The sequence below is a fragment of the Lytechinus pictus genome, chromosome 4, assembly GCF_037042905.1.
Source record: "Lytechinus pictus isolate F3 Inbred chromosome 4, Lp3.0, whole genome shotgun sequence".
Taxonomy (NCBI): domain Eukaryota; kingdom Metazoa; phylum Echinodermata; class Echinoidea; order Temnopleuroida; family Toxopneustidae; genus Lytechinus; species Lytechinus pictus.
In genome coordinates this window covers 19,262,528-19,286,450 of record NC_087248.1, presented here as the reverse complement: position 1 = coordinate 19,286,450, position 23,923 = coordinate 19,262,528, and the positions used below count along the sequence as shown (strand labels likewise).

The 23,923-nt window shown below is 37.5% G+C and overlaps 1 protein-coding gene across 1 annotated transcript in view; it reads right to left on the bottom strand.

Moving 5' to 3' along the window:
- The window catches only part of LOC129258889 (protein quaking-B-like), a 41,490-nt gene that overhangs the window by 9,732 nt on the left and 7,835 nt on the right, over positions 1-23,923 (bottom strand). The window contains exon 3 of the mRNA XM_064097974.1: positions 2,344-2,460. Coding sequence (XP_063954044.1) covers positions 2,344-2,460 — 117 coding nt within the window. The remainder of the gene's footprint in view (positions 1-2,343; positions 2,461-23,923) is intronic.

Below are 23,923 nucleotides of genomic sequence, written 5' to 3'. Positions count from 1 at the left end.
TTTTTTTTCATAGATGATTCATGGTGTCAGCATCCATAGCCTTCATCCTTGTTCTGGCATCTCCGTCAAGGCCCTAAACAGAAGAAGAGAAATTCAACGGCTATCTTTCTAATCTCTCTATCCAGAAAATGCCCATCTGTGCATGCATTTATCTACCATCTGTCTATCATTCCTCATTAGGGAGAGCGAATGCCAACGTCCGACACTCGGAGTCACCTGGCTTCATCAAACCCAAACGCTTGGTTCCCCTTTTACTTTAAGGGTGTGTTCAATGTTGGTTTCCAAATTTAAACGGCAACATGAAATGTGATCGTAAACATAATTACGAAACGCAGACATAATGAGAAACAAAGGATGTGTTCAAGGTCCTCCATTCCCGGTCGTAAAAGTAAACGTCTTCCCAATCATGATTCCGAGGAAAATTTAAACGTTGAAAAAGATGCGTTTGTAAATGCAATCAGTTATAATTTTACGACCATGAGCATCGCGAATGCGACATTGAACACAATTGAGTTTTGAAACGTCTTTAAATTTGCTCTCGAAGTGGAAGCCTACACAAACAGGCGCCAGAACTGACCTTTCTTGTGATGGGTCAAACTGCGCACTACATGTATTTTCGACACTGAACAGTGCACCGCTTATCATGTATGTGTTCAGTGTCTTGTAATTGAGTTTTCAATCCTGATACATGTTGCTGTTTGAATTTAAAAATCGACACTGAACACACCCTTATACGCATACTAACGGGACAAACAGAAAACAAAAAAATGCGCACCTGTCTTGGAGAAGTCAACAAGGGATCATACCTCTTTCCCTTTATACCCAACTTTATAACACTACCAAGGCATCCACAAGCTTTGAAATAGACATAATTCTACTTCAGAACATTGGTGACATAGTTCTGGGAAATGATCACAGCTATTTAAATGTGATAAATTTTTAGGGGGCATCATTGTCGATATACGCAGTCCCACAAACGCAAAATAATGTCTGGTTTTCAGCCCCGTCTTGAGGCTTCCCTAAAAACAAGTCATCAAAAAAAATTCATAATTTCAATTGTTCAACTCAGAGTCCAGTAATAATGGATCAAATAATGGTGAATTCAAATATATTCCTGAAATGATTTTAAAATGTGGTTCTATAAAGTCAATTATTTAATAAAGAGCCTGTCTCTTTTTTTTCCCCATTCCCAATGAAATAGATAAGACTATGTCATATATACACTCCATATCAATGAATATTTTGAGTGCCATTCATAAGGCTTCACTGTCCCCTGCAATCAATTGGGGATTGCTATTAAAAAAAGGCATGTAAACTAGTAGAGTTTAATATTTTTTAGTTTCATAAAACTTCATAGACTCAAAGTTGGTAGAGGTAATTTTAGAGAGGAAATTTGACATCCATACAGGTCATTTAAATGCATTACAAAGAGAAGGAAAAAAAACTGTGCATGTGAAAAATAGGAAGATATACAAATGTTACAGGCTTTATAAAGGCTTCCATGTGATTGCTGAACAACATTGGCAAATACGAATGAGTACCCGACAATGTTCACAACAGGATATGCCTCGGGGAAGGGAAAATAAAGCACATAGCAATCCATAAACAAGAAAAAGCTAACAGATATCAGCTTTAGATATCAACCTACTGCTGATTAAGACTAGGATGACTAGACCTTTATCAAGCATGTTGGATTGCCCAAGACAATGTGAGGGCAGGATCTCTTTCAGATCTAGAGGATGGGTTTGAGGATATGGATTATATATGGAGGTAAATTGTTTTAAAAATATGGTAAATGAGATGACAATCTGAGGTGGCTGATTACGAGAACTTTCAGGATTGCCAACTTTGTTTGAGAAGTGGATAATATTTAGGCAAATTGTTCAAAAAGCAGTAAATGAGGGGGCAAAGTGAGAGAGAGTGATAATCAAAAGGACTTTCAGGTTTTTTGCTCTTCTCTGCCCCCTTTAATGGGGCAAGATAAAACTATAAATTGAACACAAAACATAATAAATCGAACTATTGACGTACAAGATGATGCATAATGGATTACAAACATACAAGGACAGAAATAGTTGAACAAACAACAGAGTTAGTGGGACTATAAAAGGTACAAGAAAAGAATGGGAAATTATCGTGTGGGTGCAACAAAGCCCTTAGCAAGACATTTCGTGCACCGCATCAGTGCAGAAGTGCCCTTACGCAATGCCATTATCCCTGCTCTTTAGGGCATTTTCGCGTGTATGTGATGCGCAGAAGTGTGGCATTGAGGGCGTTTTTGCACAATCACAATGAAATATACATTCTAAACATACAGGAAAAGTCATAGATGGGACTACAAACCTTGACTTTGTCCCTCATTGATCCTTTGCCTCTGATCATGATTTTACAGCCTGTGTCTCTTTCCAGTTGTTTGGCAGTCATTCCTCGGGGCCCCAATATCCTACCAACAAAGTTAAACTGTAGGAAAACAAAAACAAAATAAACAAAAGTTGGTAATGAGATGAAGTCGCTGATCAATACAAACTATGCATGAGCCCCATCTTACAAAGAGCTTTGCACAATGTCCTTTGTGAGCAAAGAGAAGCACACAGAATTTCAAGAAAATGATGAATGTATGAATAAACATCATTTCTAGAAAATATTTTTGAACAAATGTGCATTATAGATGTTGGTGTTGCTGGCTTTTCATTGCTGCGATTGATCGGATCAATCGCAACTCTATGTAAGACAGGACCCTGTTGCAGGGAATCAATTCGCTTTGATACTGCATTTCTGGTCATAGGAAAAAAGCAGTAAAATGTTTAAAGGTATTGTTTAACTTTGTGAGCAGCCGATTTAAAAAATTCTCAAACCAAGATGAAACATGTGTACAAGTGCATGTCTTAGAACTAATAAACCCTGAAAACAACCATTATTGAGAATGAAAAGCTAAAACTACAAGGCAAACCCTGATTTTGTAAATAGGCGTCTTATAGACGCCTAAATAGTACACATAAGTGTATGGGATGAAATTAAGACGGTGTTTTCGGTCACTTTATATTTCAATTTTTGAAGCACTAAATAATTATTTTCGAATGCTATTTTTTCTTGGCTTCATTTTTGTAACATATCACAGACACAGGTGACAAGTGTGACCTTCTAGCTCAGATTTTTTAAAAGTCAAACCAATGTTAACCAATCACTTTAAGTTCTGTACAGACCTGGGTAAAAATGTACTCCACAAAAAAGCTTTCTGCAACACACTTAAGCTGTCTTTAAAAAATGCATTAGCTGTCTTAAAAAATGCATAGAAAATTGTGATGCGATACCAGGAGAATTATTACCCAAGATGAGCTACCACTACTTTGCATCACAATCCGCTAATTACACATCGACATTGATAGGCCATTACACTCTCCTTTTTATAACCAAAGTCAAGAGAAAATCCAATACCCAATTAAACTTCATCTGTGATAAAAACATTCCCTGGGGGGAAGAAAGCTGTTTAATAAACACTCTACACACATGAAATCTAATAGATGGGACTGGATGTTCTTCCCCTGACAGATGCACTATAAAAGGCCCTTAATTCAATTTGGCGAGAGAGTGGGACAAGTTTTATTATTTTGAAGCCGCTGCTAAATAAGATTAATGGAACTGTCATAAATTCCGAGCTGGATGTAATCGAGTATACCAATCTTAAATATAATTCACACTTCAGCGCAGAGTACACACATAACAAGGAAATTCAATTGCTACGTTTTATTACCTGCCTAAGTATATTAGCTTTCTAAATCTTACTTTTATGAAAATGGAAGACTGCGTACAATTACAAGAAACGTGAAATTATATTTCTCAAGCAAGTTATAATTAGATTGCACAGGGCTACTTTAATATTTTCATAAGAAAGACAGGTTTTACTGTTGAATATATTGCATTAAAAAGCGAGAAGGGGTAAACTAGAGGTAAAATTCAGGGGGGGGGGGAGGCAGAAGAAAAGTTGCATTTATTGAAGTCACAATATATGCTGATCATGGAGCAATTCTTACATACATTGACATCACAGGACCTGTCAAAACTGCTTAAATCAAAGGTATTCAGAAGATTTGAGGGTCATACAATGAGTAAAATTCAGTGACGGCAGATTCGACTTTCACAATTTTTTTTTTAGTTTACAGTTTTAGTAAGAGGATGGTATCCCAGTCAGGTTCCATCTCCCTTACTTTACAGAGAGATCCTTTTACTTTCCAAAGTTATATTAAATAATCCTTCTTTAATTCTGAGACTCGCTAATCTTCTCCTTTCCTTATAATTTCCTTCTTTCTAGCTTTTAAACCTTCTCATAAAATCTCATTTCATCCCATCAAATTCGATTATCTCAGTTTATCTACTTACTTGTCACCCAAAAAAGCATACTATATTACTCTCTGAAAGATATCTTTTATGTCTTCTCCTCCCCCCCCCCCCCCATCTTCTTTAAACAAAGGTTCATCTCATGTAAGACAGAGAATCCTTGATCTCATTCAATTGCTACACGTTTGCTTTTATTTTTGAGGCATTTGCACAAACTATAACCCAGGCTCCATAACACAGCACTTTGCAAACAATCAGGATCATTTTTGCATGCACATTTTGTTCGGAATGCTGTACAGTAACCAATCAGAATCGCTCTTTATATTTGAACTCTTGTACCCACTGTCTATACACTCCTGTCTTCCGTAAGTCATTGTTTATCTATGCTGTTGATAATTGCTCCGTGGTTATCTTCTGTATGAATAACCTGCACCGAATCATCATTTGTAAAAAAATTAAAGAAGTGATTTTCAAATGCATTTTCTTTACTTCGAGTTTTGAACCCTGACATGCAAAAGACATATTTGATGAAAATGACATTATCATTTTACAGGAGTGTACAGTCACATTTGCTCTATGGCGGCCGTACGGCAAGTCGAAAAAAGCAGTTTTATTCATTTTTATTTGAGCCAGCTACATGTACATGAAGCTATTACAAAAAATATTATAACAGCAGTTTTCGATTTGCCGTATAGCCGCCATAGAGCAAATGTGACTGAGGTATAATTGGTGAAAATTCAAATTCAATTTAGACTATGAAGCATTATGATGAGAATGTCTCTATATATTCACAATGTACATATCCATACAGGTGAATTGGTATTTCTCTCTCTCCCTCTCTCCTGTCCTGGGATACAAACACACCAAGATAATGTCGGTCCAGTGTTGCCCCGAGGAGACAACGCTTTTAACCACCTTGCGACGGCGACGTGCATTCTGGATAACCGATCTCAAGATCCTCGCTTGAGGAGTAATCAGAGACGGTGGTTAACTCCTTCCATCTCAAGTTTGCAAGAATCCTTCCACCTATATTATTTTTTTATTTTTTATTTTCTCAAGTAGGTTGCAGTGCTCCACACTAACTTGAGGTCACATGATATCACCAAATTCTGTGACACACACACATCTACATTTACATTTACTAATAGCTGTACAAATGATTAATTCATTGAAATGAATTGAACATTCAATCTCGTGGAATTAACTTTCCTTGAGGTTTTTTTCTATCTTTCATCGTCTTTTTTCTTTTTATGTACCCGATGTATCGATGCCTTTGTTGCCTTTTCTTCTTTTTCTACTTCGTAAAAAACTACCGTAAAAATAGTTTAACATTACCCGGGGATGTCTGCAAACGCGGTTCAAGTAATAATTAGCTCAATATGTAAATCAGAAGGGTTCAACTTTATATGACAATATTAACCATTTAAAAAGGATGTTGAGATGGCGGTGGCCATATTTCTAAAATACAAAACAAGATAATTCACCTTACTGCACTCGATCCAACAATAATTGTGATGAATACCATGTTCAAAGTGACAACTGAACATTTCAAAATGTGATTTCTTCTTTGCCCTTTCGAATGATATCAGTTTTAATTTTTTTATGATAAAATAATATTCTTGCCCAAAAAAGGTATCATGGAGGCCCCAATGACCCAAATGTAAAATGAATAATCAAGAATCAGGGCCCTACTAGTAATATCGTTCAGTAAATTCAGCTTCACTGTTCTACAAACCCTGATATCTAGCTCAGAAACTGCCCTGAAGTTAACAAGATGAATTAGCCTATTTCCATGGAATTATTCTTGAAAAAAATATCAGAATTGAAAAGAGTATCAGAAATACTGAAATGAAGACAGGGAATGAAAGGGTTAAAGATGAAAAAAGTCATGCCATCCTCTCATCGTCTCCATTTCATGGCCTACGGGCGTACGCATGCTCTCAATGCAAATCGTGAAAGACGCAGCCCGGCTTCCACGGTCGCATCTTTGTGCCATGAGAGTCGCATCTTCAGACGGCTCTTCAGATCGGTACCCGACTCCACGGTCGCATGGCACGTAATGAAATTAACCTCACTCAAATCTCATTGCTCAACCCCGAGCGTCGGTCTTTTATCACCTCTTTATATATTGTAGACGTGTGTATCTGAATTCCTAAGACACCTTTTCTTTTTCCTTTTTAATATTTTTGTTGTTGCAAATATCAAAATGTTTCAATCATAAGAGAAGGATGAATGCAGTTGGCAATATGCTCAGATACATATATTTTTCTTGTTTCCATTGAATTATAGGCCTATATCTTGGTAGGATTGTATTCCTCTCACCAAAAATTATGGTATAAACAAAATTATATCAAACATCAATGACCTGCAAAAATAGATGTTTTGTACGAGGACGATAGAAATCAATAGCAATTTTGCGTCTAGTTGGAAATTGACGTCCATGCCCCAGAGGCTATACTGTCAAGCAGAACACAGAGCGGTTTGAAAAAAAATGGAATCCTGACATGTGCTGATGAGCCCATTCATACAAGAAATGCACATCAACTTTTCATGAAGAAAGTCGTGCGGGAGCATCGTGAACTAGTGGTCCTGACTCTTGCCTTTCAGTCAAAGGGTCAAGGGTTCTTATCCCAGCAATGGTGTTATTTCCTTCGGCAGCAATATACCCAGGTAAAATGGGTACCTGGCGGGAATTAATTCTTAAAATGCTTGTGAACTGTAAAAAACTTGATGGGCTAAAGCCAGATTAATAATGTCTCAGGTCCTGTGGAAATGCATAGACGTTAAATGATAACGTGATGTGCGCTATAGTACTGATATAAACATTAGTATTATCGTGAAATGTCAATAGAGACTTTTAAGAGCAGTGAACGAGAACGACGTAGCAGTCGTCTGATCGTTCGAGTCAACGTCGTCATCTGCCCTTGTTCACTACAGATGCGAATGCTTTAGATTTTACTTGACTTGTACGTGTACGTACGTCCACGTGAAACAGCGCGATAACCAGCGGGTCATGACACGCTGCCCGACCCGGAAGATCTGGCGTACCATTGCCTGGCGACCCAGTCCGGTGATGCGAAGGTGCAACTTGAGCACACTTGCCCTTTCACTTGCTTTGATTCCTTTTTACACGAGTTAGGATATATATCGATGCATATTTTGGAGATCAGAAAGCAATTTCAAATATGATAAACATAATGCATCGTACAACTTACATTAATTTTGTGAAAAGTCACTGAAAACTGTTTTAAAAGGGAAAGGTTGATCTTCATGCGGGGATTGAACAGTTAAAATGACGTCACTCACATGCACGTCGACTATGATTTTGGAGAACCGCAAAATGGATGTGGCGAGGTCCTCGATTCTGATAGTGGACGTGTGTGAGGACCTGCGGCATATGGAATGCCAAAAAATGATGTCATCTCGTATCAGTCGTCTATGTCGACGTGCATTTCTAAAAGTGCTCATTATGCAGCATTACATGTATGTGCCATTTAGAATTCAGATACACAGGAAAATGGGAAAAGGGTTAAAAATGTGATTGAGTTTGATTCAAACCCTGCCTGGTTTTTTATAAAAGTTCGTTTCAATACACATTTATTGTTGAATCTGTAAACATTTTGTTTTTGCTTTTGGGTGCAATGCTAGAATGTCTGCGGAAATATATCATCAACACAGCAGAATGCCAAAGCCTCGGGTGCTCATTGGACACCCCAAAACAATTGATATTGAATGACAAATACATTGGAATAATCAGTAAATACATCCTGCTACAATCTTAAGTGGCACTCAGCCTCGGGTCAATTTCCAGTGGCAAATTTTTAATTTTTAATTTGAAGTTTGCAGAAAACAAACATACCCCCGCTTTGTTTTTCACAAATAAGTCCTAAAAAAGCAAAATGAACATTATTATAAAAAGAGATAAAGAGAGAACTCAAAATTAATCAGGATTATTGCAATTTTATAACTTCTGGCGAATGTACAGGAAAACAAAGCTGAACAAGAGGAGATTTCTTGAGAAATCAAAGTTAACAATACAAAGAACTTGTATAAAACATAGTTCAAACAAAAATAGATAAACTAGAAGTACAGCTAAAATGGCAGGAAAGAAGAGATGATTGGTCTAAAGAAAAGGTCCGGAGGGGCATGTAGCGTGTAACAAGTAATGTCCTATCGGAAATTATTTACTTGAAAGTTGGTACCTAAAAAAACTGCCAAATGAAATAGAACTCTTCTCTTAAAAATAGTCGAAATAAATTTAACTCTAAATGCATAAAGCTAGGGTAAAGGACAATACCACAGGTAGTACATGCCAGGATTATCTTCCTGTATCAGTGCTTTAATTCTTGTTGAGGAAGATGCAGACAAAGCTTTCATGTTGTCTTGTTTCACCAAAGTTGGGTAGAACTTGAGGCAAAGCTGCTGCAAAATGATGTTTCCCAGGAGCCTCAAAGAACAATAGATGCCATCAGCAACAAATCAAGTTTCAGTTTTTTTACAGTTTTACAGCAACATTACTCCACCAAGGTGTAACCTTGTTTGAAATGTATCGGTATAGACATCAATTCCTCTCATCCTCGCTAAATTACTGTTCTGAAACTCTAGATTTTTGCCGAAGATGGACACTGTGCGAAAGCCAAATCCCCTATCATTTAAATGTCTTGATTTCTGTCTGGTGGATCGCAGAGACAGATCATGTTGTTTTGGTTGGAGATTTCTCATTTCCTTCAGTCAATCCATTTCGTCTTACCCCCATGGTCCATCCGAGAACTACTAAAGCTTCTTTAAAGCACATGTCTGGCTTCAGTTGAAAATAAACTAGAAAATCAGAAAGAATTGTTTCTATCCAAATAAAATAAAAACTCTGATTTTCCTTCTTGTACATGTATCCAAATCAGAAGATCAGTTGGTGTTCTGTGAACCATAATTCTATATCCATGATTTCCTTGATGCTCTAGAGCAGTATCAGCCAAGGATTTGCTAGAAAATGATGGAACCTTTCTCTGTCCGATAACCACCTATCAACTCTGACTGATAAGTTTAACTGGAGAATGATTAATCTTTCCTCTGAAATCGAGTGATTTTCAGGGCTACATTGAACCCACTGTAGTCGTACATCATCCCTCATTAAGAATGACAAATACCAATAAAAAATTGGCAAATAACACTATTTTTTACTTTACTAATTCCTAATTCAGAGCCCATGAAGCATTTTTCAGCCTGCCGAGATAAAAATAATGTTGAAATGTATTAAAAATAAAAACATATGTGCTTTTAGATCCTGTAAGATTACAAAAGGATCTAGCATTAAAAAAGGAAACACTTTTTGATACCCAAAATGTTTCAGTCTTTGAAAAATAATTTGTAAAATATACCATGCATGTAATTGTGAAACAACCATAAGTACAGTTGGTATTTAATTATCAAAGCTACCAGTACTAGAATGCGACGACGATTCCTGCTGGAACTTGATATAAAAATCATCTCCCTAGCGATTGTTAGAGGTACAGGCGACATAGCATTACAAACACATGACACCCTAAAAAATACCATGTGTGCCAGTAAATTAACAGAGTAAACAAGTTTGCCTCTTAGTTTTACATTGTAGCATCATCCAAACACACCCAGTAACTCAAGTTACTAATCAGTAAAATTGCCTTTCGCGAACGGATATATGGATGATGGGGGAATGGTCCATCCCGCTATCGTAACTCATCCCCACTCCCTCTCTGGGGGAATCTATCGGATCGTTCATTGCCGTAGGTTCATCACTGATTCTCCTACCTTAAGTTAAATCATGGGGTCTTAAGATACCCAACTTCCTGTATATTAGAGATTCTCTATTTAAAGGCTGATACCAACGAGTGTTGGCAGAAAAAGTAGGGATAGGAAACGGAGGAATGACTGATTGAAATTTTGTCGAATTATCTGCCTCGAAGATAAGCATCCATGTACAATATCACCTGATATTTTATTCATAATTTCTAGTGGATTTCAGTTCATTTCTGAAATCAGAGCCCAATAAAAGCTGCAATTTTTTGCAACCTCTGCAAGGAAAATCATGATCCTGTCAATAGTACGAAATCATTAGGTGGTTTCAAACCGCCTCGATCGCAAGAATCCCTGTTAAATTACGAGAACATTTTTAGGCTAAAAAATACCCATTAATTATTCCTGCATTCACACCGCCCCGAAACATACCCTTCGGGATAAATTCCTGAAGTTAGGAGCATGCGCAGTATGGTCTAATAAGCAGGCAAGGCGCGAGATTAAAAACCACTAGCCCAGCAGCCACCCACGGCGCCCGCGCCCAACGACACGCTGGGCTAAAAGTTCCCGTAAATTGCTTTCACATTGCCAAAATACCTGCGACCTTGGAAAAATCCCCGCGAAAGTTCTCTTAATTTCGCCAAGTGCCTACTATTTAGCGGGTATTTTCTTTCGGGGAAATTACGCGTAGTTTGCTTTCACATTACCAAAATACCTGGTATTTTCTGATTGGGGTAAATTCCTGATCAGAGAATATCTGGAACTGACAAACTTCGAGGCGGTCTGAAACCACCTATTGGTATATTTTGTCGAGTTGAAAGGACGGTTGCTTAGGACCAAAGTATTAATCACATAATCAGGCTCATTGACATGTCCAAAATAAAACACCTACAATACTTTACCAACCATGGTTTAGTCCTATACACAGAAAAAGTAAAAAAAAAATAAGTTTTGCCTTTTTTCTTACGACTCATAAAAATACTCGGAAAATAGAAATTTGTTTTCAAGGTTTTATACTAAAACTGGAATTGGCATTTAAAGAGGAAATGAAGGGGGTTTTCTGGATAATACTGATTTTGTTTTGAACGGGGTAGCGATGTAGATTGCTGGGAAAAAATAACCGATTTCGTTTGAACATCCTTGCTAAAAATCCACTTTTCCGAGCAAGTGAATTAATGTTGAATTCATATTTGAGACGTATAATAGTTTTGTCTACAGGCAAGGATATTAAAATGATTGAAAGAACATTTTTTCACAGGGTCTTAATAAATCTGATAATCTACATCTGGGGAACATTTTATCAAGTGTACATTCTGCTAATACCTTCGCTCTCGGCCAATCACATTAAGGATTTTAGTACACGAACATGTAGGCCCTATTTTATCAAACAAATTTGGGCGGGGGGGGGGGGAAGTGAGGTTTTCAGGAGGAAGGGGGATATATATTTTTGTTCACAGACTACATTATAGAAATTTCCAATAACGCCCAAGAAAAATGAAGAAAAAGAGTAACACCAATTAGGTCACAACTCCTCAGCTAGCCACCCCCCCCCCTCCCCCCCCCCCCGAAATTTAAAAAAAAAGTTAAAAGAGATTTTCTTGGTAGATTAGAAAGTAGCAAGGCATGGAGAAGTAAACAGCAAGTACATGGGAGAAAAAGCTGGATACAAACAGTGCACAAACAAGCATCTAATTGTTAGAAAAGACATGAACAGTGAGAGAGTGGGCAGAGAAGGGCACCGAACCAGAGACTCCTTTAATCTGAGAACAAAGCACCAAGCCCTTCAGTGGGGTTGGGGCTACGACAATAGCAGCAACAATGGCAGGCATCAGGACCAATGAAAGGAGTGGTTTAGAAAAGCAAAGTATTTTCGCTCCTCTATTCATCTCTTGGAACAAACCAATGGCTGAGAAGCGAAGCCAATGTAGTGTGAAGGCAACCGGACTGATTCTATGGGGTTTCTATTGTATCTTTGTGTGGTGTGTTCTCACTGGCAACCTGCTGTGATGGAATGTGAAGGACAAATCACCAGTGTACATGTAGTACATACATGTAGATATACTTTGACATCTCCTTCATTACAATAAGTACTTTTTTTAAGCAAAAACTATTACCAAGAAGGCCAAGTTTCATTTTGCCAACTGAAAGCAAATTCCTCAAATGAATATACCCATTTTAGGCCAAGTAAAAAAAGAAAGTAGTTGATCGTCCTCGCGCGCATCTATTTTGGCCGCCGCATGAAAATTTTTACTATTTACTATTTTCAAAAATTGGCTAAAAAAAAAAAAAAAATTGGCTAAAAAAAAAAAAAAAAAAAAAAAAAAAAAAAATAGTGATGTTTCTCCTCCGTGCCTGCTTTCCTTTTTTATTGCAGCATCAATTTTCTTGATATTTACTATTTTTATGGCTGCTGAATAGCGAAAAAAATTCACAAGATTGGCGAGTGATTTGCTCTCATGTGCTGTGGGATCTCTCTCTCAACTTCAAAAACAATTGCTAAGTCCGATATCGCCGTAACTGCAAGAAGGAAAAAAATTCTGATTTGGTTTTTTATTGGAAATTTTGAAGATACCATCATAAATTAGCGAGAAAATAAAGTTTGCAAACTCGGAAAAGATCACGGATTTCTTCATTTTTAAAGCATTTTCGGGGACCCCGCTTCCTGAATCTGAACTAATCTGTCGCGTGCTTTGGCGCAGATAAATCAATTTTAATGATGTAATTTGTATTTTAGCGGGGTATTTTGGTGAGTGATAGCGCCAGTACTTCGATGTGTGTTACGGTGAATGAGCTGTGCTTGTGACTCTGTTGGGTGATCAATGCATGTGTGCTAGCTGGGATGATGTGATCGACTGTGCTTGCGCGACATGTGAATTTGTGAAATGAATTGAATTTTCTGGCAACTTTTCTTACGTCAGCAGGCAATGCTTTGAATATTCAAAAAATAATTTCAAGTGGGTTATTTATTATCAATATTGAAAATCATTAATGGGATTCCAGTAAGTGCCAATTCTGTTCAAATTTGATCAACTTCATTCTTCCTCGAGCTATTCAATTTGATGGACAATTGTAAAAATTAAATAGATCTAACACTAACAGTTACAAATATTAAAATGATAAACATTATGTGAACAATTAACAATTAATTCAATAATCATTTAACATTTGATATCAATTAAAAAAATGAATAAAAATTGAACAGTATTAAACATTATGTAAACGAATATACAAGCAGCTGGAAACTGCGATGCGAAACCATGCCCAGAGCTAAAAAAGAGATTGGCTCTGGAAAACTGAACATGGCTCCATGGTAATAAAAATGACCCCCCCCCCCAATGCATGTTTTACCCTTACATATATATTAATATAGAATAATGTTTAAATCATTCACTTGACATGAACATTTTGTTTTACAACAAGTACCGGTATTACATCAGTATAGTAATACTTCAATAGATTTTTATCGCATAATACATTTTCCATATAGATTTCCAATCAATTGTATACATGTATATTACGCATATATATATATACATTGTATATATATTTCTACTCATTTATTATTAATATCGAGCATGCATCGATCACATAATTCGAGCTTGACATGGCCTGACAATCATTTGAATAAAAAATAGCAAAAAAAATAGTAAATAGTAAGGACCTCCCTCATCACTGATGTCAAAAAACGGGCCGAGAAAATGCCTCCTTGTTTTTAAAAAAAATAGCAAGATAGCAAATAGTAAGGACCTCCCTCATCACTGCTCTCAGAAAACCCGGACGATCAACTACTATCTTTTTTTACTTGGCCTTAGTATTCTGCATTATAAAAAAACAAAACATACCTAGGGCTTCTTCAAGATCCCATCAACTAGGCAGGGCATGACGAATGTGTAGAACTACAGTCTCCTCGAAAAAGATGTGAACATTTTGCTGACTAACTCTCTCTTACATTTCTTATTATTTAGGTATGAATGCATACCATAATTGTCAGGCATTAACCCTATAGCACCTACAGATTCCTATGCATAATGGCAATTACTCACTGGAGGAAACAATAAAACTGGTAATAAGTAGGCATTGTTCCAAACAAATTGAAATAGTTTTTTATAAATTTACTTTTGTTCATTACAAGTTATATTTATTTTGTAGCATAGGACCTGTTGAATAGAATGGTACATGGCAAAGTTCAATCAGATGTACGAATATTGACCTTTGACAATCGTTTGCAGAGCGAGAAGAAAAAAAACAAAAGTTCGGGTTTCAGCCGCCCCAGTCCCACGCCTTCAAAAAAATGTAAAGTATCACTGACAATATACTAAAGTTTTCGCCAAATCTTGGATCAAACATGTCAAAAATTAATTCCAACTCACATCTAGATGTCACTCTGTGTGATATCCAACGTTTTGATGAACATATAGCAACGCCCGAGCTTCTTCGGCGAAGTAAGTGGTTTTTCGAGACATGGACGCAGCCATCTTTGCTGAGATCGACTGCGCAACAGTCTGGAACTTGCTACACACCGATGGATGTCAATCGGTTTTTCTCTATTATACTCAATAGGAGCATACACTTTTCTATGCAGATCTATATAGCAGCCAACCTATACGGTATGCACACGCAATATTACCACGGTAAATCATAGACAAGATACTATAGCGCAAAGAAAACGTACGGGCGGTTCAGTGTGTAATAGGAAGGGCGGTCTCGGGCGGTTCAGGTGCTATAGGGTTAAGTGATTTGAAGAAAAGAATGAGGTAAATTGGAGAATTTGGGGATGTGTGAATGCTCAGTGTTGTAATGACATTTAAGTATTTTAATAGGCCTATATGAACAGTACCAAAGTGTAAATTTCCTTCAAGTTCAATCTAATTAATACAGCCTGAAACTACTTTATAAAACTATGCTTCAAGGTGTACTTGTCCATGAAAAATATTCATATAAACAAAATTATACCAGTACTGAAACCTACACCAATGTTTCTTACAAAACAGTTATTTGCAAGAGACTTTCAATTTCGACATTTTTGTTTTACACAACCGGGATACTCCTTACTTCCTGAAAAATAATATTAAGGTCTTTAGACTCTAAACCAAAATATAGTAGTCTACACGTAAATGAATATGTAGGCCTAGATAACTAACAGATTAGATGCCTAGCTTATATAAAAAATACCTGGTGTGTGTGTGTGTGTATGTGTAATTGAGTGATTGCAGACGTTATCAATCAACATCATAATTTACGTTGTGGTGAATAACAAATTTTACTAAAAGAAAGGAATATGAAATGTGTCTCGGGACACACTGAATGCATAGGCCTAAATAAAAGCACTTTCGATTAAATTGGGGAATGGCATTTTGTCCAATTTATTTCACATGACAATATAGGGTAGGGGGAGCTGATCGTTTGTGACATCACAAAATCAAAAGCAGTAATGTAGGCCTCTTGAAGTGATCTCTTATAAAGACTTATAGCACACGTTGATGTCCTATATAGATCTTTGCTGTTCTACAGGTTATGAGAGCATCTGACAGCCAACCCTATCAATTCATCATGCCATTCTCATCCAGCGGTGCCGAAAATATCCTGTATCAATATTTGATGATCGTCGTCGTCGTCGGATCCCCCTCCGCTGAGACATCGCGCATCTTACCGTGTCATCACCCGCTCCGCTGAATTGCAGCAGACCGACATGGCTTCCGACGACGAGAACACTCTCGGCTACATACGCAACGAAGAATGATGTCCCGTGTGGGTTCAACGATAGGTGTTAAGTTGTGTCCATAGGGGATGAGCCTCATGTATAAATTGACACCAAAGCACTGATTGGAAGAAGTAGAAGAAGCGAAGCAGCCTAACATTCTTATGCATCTCCTCATTTTCATACAAGGACGCTCCTAGTGAGTAGATTGGTATAAAGGGCTTTATAGCCTCTTTATGAATTTGCTACTGCATCATGACATGAGGCGACTCTAGCCCATCGGACGATGAGTCGTTTCTTCAATCTCAATCTCATTTCCTGATCATCGGACAGATGATTTCTGGAGCATGTTTTCTACCAACATGGATCGTCAAGCAACTATTATGCTTTTCACACTGCATTTCCTTAACCCCATACTATCCTTAACCCCGGACTATCCTTAACCCCATACTATCTTTTTTTCGATTCACACTGTCTTTCTTAACCCCGTACTATTTGCTTAGCCGGGGTTAACGCCTTGACCCCGGGCAATCACACAGCTCATACATATTGATGATTTTACCATACAGAGCGCGATTAACGTGCAATTTCGACTTCTGGGATTGGCTAATGCTTAGCCCTGGTTCGTTTCACACTGCATCTCTTAGCACCGCAATAAGCCGGCTAACCCTGCTTTTTTGCAGGGCCAGATAGTACCGTACTATTTACCGTGCTAGCCCACTTTGCTAAAACGTAGTGTGAAAACGAAGTGGGCTAAGCTTAACCCCGGGAAATTGGTGGGGCTAAGACCCCCCCTTAGCCCCACCAATTTCCTGGGGGAAAAAGTGCAGTGTGAAAAACATATATGTACACAGAAGACTTCAAAAAGGAATTATTAGACTATCATACTTGTAATTGGAATTGTATCAAACTGCCATCACGTCCCACTAATAAACATTCTCAATAAGCCAGGGTGTATGCCTGTCCTACACTGTACAATATCATTAAGAGAAAAGTCAAATACTGTACATTTTGATTCAACAAAGCTTTCCATGTATCTGCTCTTGATATACCCACTTTTCAATATTTGTAGTAGTGGTAGTACAATGTTACCTTTTCTTTAATTTGTCTTTGGGTAGATCCTTTGTAAAGCAATTTATGAAACTTAATAGCCCAAACCTGCAGAATAAAACTAATAAACAATATAAGATGTTAATCCCAATCTTTAGAAACTGATAACGAATAAAGAAGATATCAGTACACATTTAAAAAATAATTGTAAAAAAAATAACAAAACTGCAAATGAGCCTACAGAATTATATCAAAATATATATGAAAATAAAGCAGGGAGTAAACCCAATCGTATCAATAAATTGTAAGGTTCGATCCAGGAAACTGGACTACAATTATGATAATGGAAATATCTTATAGCAACGTTCAAACTTGATTTATAATCCAGTTAAAACAGAATAACAATGGGTCAAGGGATTTTTAGACTCAATTAAATGAGCTTTTTTGAGGTACAACCTAAAATTGTCTACACAGAAAGCTTGCGATGGACAAAGCATCTGGTTCTCAAAGCAAATTGTCTTTTGCGACCTGATTAAAACAATGGATTAATCATGCCCATGTTAATCTCAAATCCATCATGGTTCACACACTGAAACCCCTTCCCCATCCCATCCAACAATGTACATGGCAGAGGGCATTGCAGACATTTTTTTTTAAAGCAAACTGATGCCAAGTTCTACATGAGGCCCTTCATCGTGATAAGAATTCCTTGCCAATTCCTAATCAAAGAAGGGAATTACTTTTTTATGCAATGCAGTGAAAAAATACATTTGTGATTATTTCTTTTTTATTTTTGGTAAAATGGTACAAGGGTGTTTATCAATACCACACAGACTTCAATTTTTTATACTTATCCTGCGCTAGACAAAAATAAATCAACTATTCTTCTTTTGGGGGTCTACTGCCCAACACCCCAAAGTACAGTAGAAGTCAACCGGGCAGGGAGTGAACCTATGTTGTTGGCATGGTGAGAGTAGAGGCTTTTTATTTATTTTTTTAAATATAAATTTGAAGTATATTTTGCTTAGAGGTTTTGGTGCTCTTGATTTCAATGGTTGGGAATGTGAGGGAGTTCCAGTCTGGGATCTTGTTCTCAGGATAAATGAGTTCTTGTTACACTTTTTGTTGGCAGAGGTGGGGATGAAGCTTCTGGAAGATTTTCAGAGGGCCTTTTGGACCAGGCTCAGGACTTTTCGCATTGGAATGGCAAGGCAACCCGCAAGCGCTTCCAATAACATAATTAAACTAAAACCTGCTTTAAAAGTTTTAACAAAATAAAGTACACGTTAATATCATGGGAGAGTAGATATTTGATATAGCAATGGTTTATCTATAAACCAACAGACCATATACATTGTAGGCCTACTAAAAATCTATAGTGAATTTGAACATCCCTGGGCCTCGCTAACCACTTTTTCCTCCAATAAAATAATACCCCTTTCATAAACCCAATAAAACACAATTATGCGGCTAATAGCAGCATAATTTGGTCGTAAAATCAGAGGAGGACAAGAGTTATCCGCATTATTCTGATGCTGCTATTATCCGCATAATAGCGGCATCGGGACAAGATTTTGAGTTTATGAACGTATTTCCAAATAATGCGGATAATTGCCATGGTGCGGTCACAAGGTCACCCTTTTCCAACACAACCGCATTGGAGGGGGCGTGTCCAGTTGTCATGACGATTATCCGCCTTTTTCAGGACGGGCGCTCGTAAAAATAATTTATGGAGTTTGTGAACGCAATTTTTATTGAATTATCCGCATTACTCTTAGGCGGCTAATTGGAGGATATGTTTTATTGGGTTTATGAAAGGGGTATAAATCTATATGAATTTTTCTTCAGCAATGCTGCAAACAAATTGAATTCGATCAACTTCAAAGAAAACAAGGGTGAAGGTCTGCTGTTTCAATCGGTAAAAGAGAGTTTACAAACCGAAAACATCCCGCTCTGACATTCCAAATTACTTGAGGAAATGTAGGAAATAAGATTTTTGCCAGAAGATCGAATATGTGGGATGTGGGGAGTGTTTCATGAAGAGTTTTGTCACAGATTTTCATTGACAGATGTTATGAGCTACTGAAATCCTTCAATCTGATTGGCTCACAGCAGAATTGTCATTGAAACTCACTGACTCTTTGATTTATAAAATGCTCCCCCATGAAAGATGTAAATGGTCGAATGGGAGCAATATTTACACATGTACAGTTGAAATAAATAATTACACAGCATGTTTTAGACCACAGAAATTTCAATTCTGTAGGCTTGCATTGTCTTACCGAGGATAGACCTATATTCATTATTCTATAGCCATAGCTAGGAAATGAATAAGTGATGCATTTTAAATGGTTTCAAAAACCCACAAATCACCAGGGAAGGGTTTCACCGAACATCTTGTTAGTGGGTTTTCACTGATCAATTTGGTCTGAGCCAATCAGATGCAAATATCGCAATAGTTTTGAAATAACAATGTATGCAACTTGGTCTCTACATGTATAAGCTGTAATAGGGGTGTGACATACATAAATAGATGTACTTTTATCATAAAATTGATTGTATAAGGTTGGCCACAGACTGTAAGTTTAATACAGATATACTTGATCATACATGGAGGGCCAATCTTCGCTGTAACAGAGCACAGGTCTTACAAATTTCACTGAAAGTGTAACAAGCAAGTGAAATGCTTGAATCTGATTGGCTGGAAGTAATCTGTCATTATAAGAATCCATCAACTTAGTGAAATACTTCTCCAATGATCTATATTGATAAAGGGAACCATCAACACACCTACCTCGGAGTGTGTGGTGATGGGAAATAACCAAAGACAAGCTTCTTCATAAATCTCACCTCTGAAGGCCAACAGTTTTCACATGTTATCCTTCATCAACTCAAAGCAATACAAGAGATTCTATTTGTTGTGACGCCCCCGTCCTAGCCTTCTGACAAGGCTTTGTGACTTCTACTTGTCCACGCCATGCAGGGACTGAGACTACACTCACCAGATATCTCAGATGAGGCCTTGCCTTAAGGCTACCCCCCCCCCTGTCCATGAAGAAGTTTCTCTCCAATAACACCTTTTTTCTTACGCCAATCAACATACAAAAGTAATTTTTCATCACTGGTGTTGAAATTGTCTTTGAAAGAGATATAAACTCATGAATTTGACACATTAAAAAAAACTGTCTAGGTGTACATTCAGACTCTGCAACATGCACTATGCGAATACCATGACCCGTATTCTGAAGTCGGGTTTAACTTAAACTCGGGTTTAACTTAAACTCAGGTTTAAAGTTGTGGTTTTAGTATGGACAGCGAATTGTTACATAATCACTAACAGTAGAGGTATCATACTTTCAACTCATTCGGCTCTCAAATCATTCATAATTGTGTAGGAAGTATAAATAGATGATTGTCTTCACCATCGAAGAATCAGGAAAGAGCAGAGTAAACATAAGAAACATACAACTTAATAAAAATTTTGATACTCTTGGCTTCCCATACTTAGACCACAACTTTAAACCTGAGTTTAAGTTAAACCCCACTTCAGAATACGGGCCCATGTGTTTGTACCTACAAACTTGGCAGGAAGCACGATGGGACAGGAGCACATCCAACATATACACAGGGTCTTTTCACCAAGGCTACATGTACGAAAGGCGTAAACTTTCGGTTGAAAAGCGACTTGATGATGATCAGATGGGTGATTCAATTTGAACAATGTGTTTTTCTTTGCATCAAAGGACATACCTAAAAGTCTTCTGTCTGGCACCCACCAACCATGCAAGGTCGGGGGTATTTAAAAAGCCATTTCTGCACTGAATCCCAGCCTAATATAATTCATCATGCATATCAAAGTAGAACTCTGCATGCTGAAGTAATACTACATGTACAAGTGTATAAAATGAAGTTCATCTTCATGTTGTGTTTGTGATAATGCCACCAACCTCATAAACAACCAGGTCATGGGTTCCATTCCCGGATGGCAGAGTCATAGCAAAGACTTTATAAAAAGTGTGACTTTCTGCCTTCTGGCAATGGGCATGACATGTTATTGAGAAACAACGGCCCAGCAACAATAAATTTACATCAGTCTGAATGGGCATATCAAGACTGCTTTCTGGGGCTACATATTTACCAGAAAATAATATGTAGGTCAATGCATGCGTTTAATCACAAAAGGGTCCAGACAAGGCACGGATGGTGCAGAGTTGGGGGGGGGGGGCTGTGAATGACTTTTGCGTGTATACTGTACAAATAACAGGCTTTAGAACTATCATTAATTTCAAATGAGTGTTTAGGGACTACTGTTTGCATGTTATATGAATCAAAATTAATATTTCCTTGTGATACTGTTTCCTCTTCCTCTGTAAACTAAAACTAAAACAGTTTCATGAAGACCAGAGTTATATTTCTTGATTTAGAATGGTTTTAATCATGGACCTGATAGACAGTGCAGGTCTTCTTTCCTTCCTGGACTCATTTCCCGGCCTGTTGGCCATATTTCCTCAAAACAGAAGAACAAACGCTCTCTCGATCTCTATAGCTCTCTCTCTTCTTATCATCTTTTACTAATTCATGTATTTGTTTCAACACTGCTTGCTCACATTGCTGTCTTTCTACACTTGTTCTCCCACTAATCTCCATATCAATATACTTTCTCCTAAAGTTAACTTCCTTTTTGTTTTAAATAATTTTCATGTTTTAAATGTGTGTTTTACTATAAAGAATGCATACAGGAATTACTAATGTACAAACAATCAGACTGAAAAATTGCATTTTGTTTTTCATCCCTCTCTCATTTCACTTTCAATAACTCAAAACTCATTTTTAATCAACTACTATCTTCTTTCATAGCGATCTACTGATCTTTCCCCAAACATCTCATCTCTCGTCTCTCGCTCTCTCACCCCAACGAGTGCAGAGCGTCACGATTCACCTAAAGACCAACATCGACATCTCACGCTCCAGTTGCAAAACGAATTGGATGAAAGTCAATCATTTTAAACCAGGAAGCTGGAAGAATAGGAAAGTGCAAATTCAGGGATAGATAAGCCTTGATTAGAATAGAATGATTACAGGCTGTAAACTGTGGTTGTATTCACGTTTCAATTTCTACTTTTTTCCCTTGTTATATTTGCATTCTACATTAAAGGTATTGTTTAACTTTGTGAGCAGCCGATTTAAAAAATTCTCAAACCAAGATGAAACATGTGTACAAGTGCATGTATTAGAACTAATAAACCCTGAAAACAACCATTGTTGAGACTGAAAAGCTAAAACTACAAGGCAAACCCCAATTTTGTAAATAGGCGTCTTATAGACGCCTAAATAGTACACATAAGTGTATGGGATGAAATTAAGATGGTGTTTTCGGTCACTTTACATTTCAATTTTTGAAGCACTAAATAATTATTTTCGAACACAATTTTTTCTGGGCTTCATTTTTGTAACATATCACAGACACAGGTGACAAGTGTCACCTTCTAGCTCAGATTTTTTAAAAGTCAAACCAATGTTAACCAATCACTTTAATATACATGTAGCTTTAATATGAATCTCAATTTTCCTTCTTTTTTTTCCAAATAAAAACACTGAATTCAATAAATTATATTTTCCTTTAAAATTTACTTGAAAAGGTGTACATGCAGTGTGTGTAGATTAAGGTTTCTTTACAATTATAGGCATACATGGCACAAAATTTGTTGGTTAGCTTTCAAAATGTTATATGCCACAGCCTACATGGTGTAGCCAGCATGTATATGGACTGGGCATTACCAATCCTTCAGGAAGAAAGGTGACGATTTCTTTGCCTATTCCTCATGTAGAGTGTATATGGTGAACCTTGGGTGAGCATGGGGGAAAGGTAAAGCTAATAAATAGTTGGCAGGATCGGCTTTCGGCGGCGACTGTTTACGCTCCAAACATCACTCCTTGGAAAGACTGGTCTTGAATATCAAAACAGAAGATACATGTGTGCCTCGTGCAGGATGGAGTGCGGAGTCGGAGCACTTGTATCTACTAGGGCATTTGTATGCATGGTGAAGCAGAGCAGATCTGGCCTCACGCCACTTCCTAATGAACCCACTCGGAAAGGGAACCAGAGAGAGGTAAAAGGATCAGGAGAACATGGAGGGGAGGGGACAGGAGATCAGAAATTCAGAAGACAGTTCATAAGGGTCTCACAGTCCTCACAAGAGAGGGAGCCAGAAAAGCAGAGGGGAGGAGACAGGAGAAAGTTCGTAATGATCTCACCAGAGAGAGCCAGAGAAAAGAGGGAGAGGGATCAGAAGAAGCCAGATAATCAGGAGGTTGATCAGGATTCAAGCACAGGGGAGGGAGGGGGTCAGTAATTAAATGCCACATGCAAAATTGCAAACATAAGCCAAGTTTGAAGTTGAACCCTCAGATGGTACGTTCGTTATCATCAGAAAAATTATTTGTCTGGAATATCGAGTATGACCTCATAATTTGCTTGAACCAAGTTTGAAGTTGAATCATCAAAAGGTTCTTTAGTTACGAGAACGAAAACGGGACTAAGCACCGCAACATAGAGAAAAACATATTGCCCTTCCTTTACAAAAGGAATAACGTTTAAACAAAAACTTTGCACTAAACATAAAACCTTGTCAAACTAATATCTTTCTTCCTGAACTCTATAGACCACATAACAATGTATATCAGCTCATGTTCTTGGATTTCACATTAATTAGTGACACTGCACGTATCTGTAAGCCCGCTGTCATTTTGGCAACATGTGACATAATCTTTCGAAAAATACTGAACCCCAAAACAAAAAGAAAACAAAACTCATGACATTAAACCTTTATAGGGGATGGGATGAACAGGGGGAAAAAATTGGCAAATTTTCAACACAAAACAAAGCACTCTGGCTCTGAAGAGGGAGGGGGTTTATGTAAGCAATAAAAAACAAGCAAATGCCATAACACAGGGGAGATAAATGTATTCAGTGAGTCCTACATACAATGTTTTGTTTTCCAAAGGAAAATACCGTTTTGAAAATGAAGTAATTGAAACCTATCTGGATCATTCATAAGCAAATACTAGCAT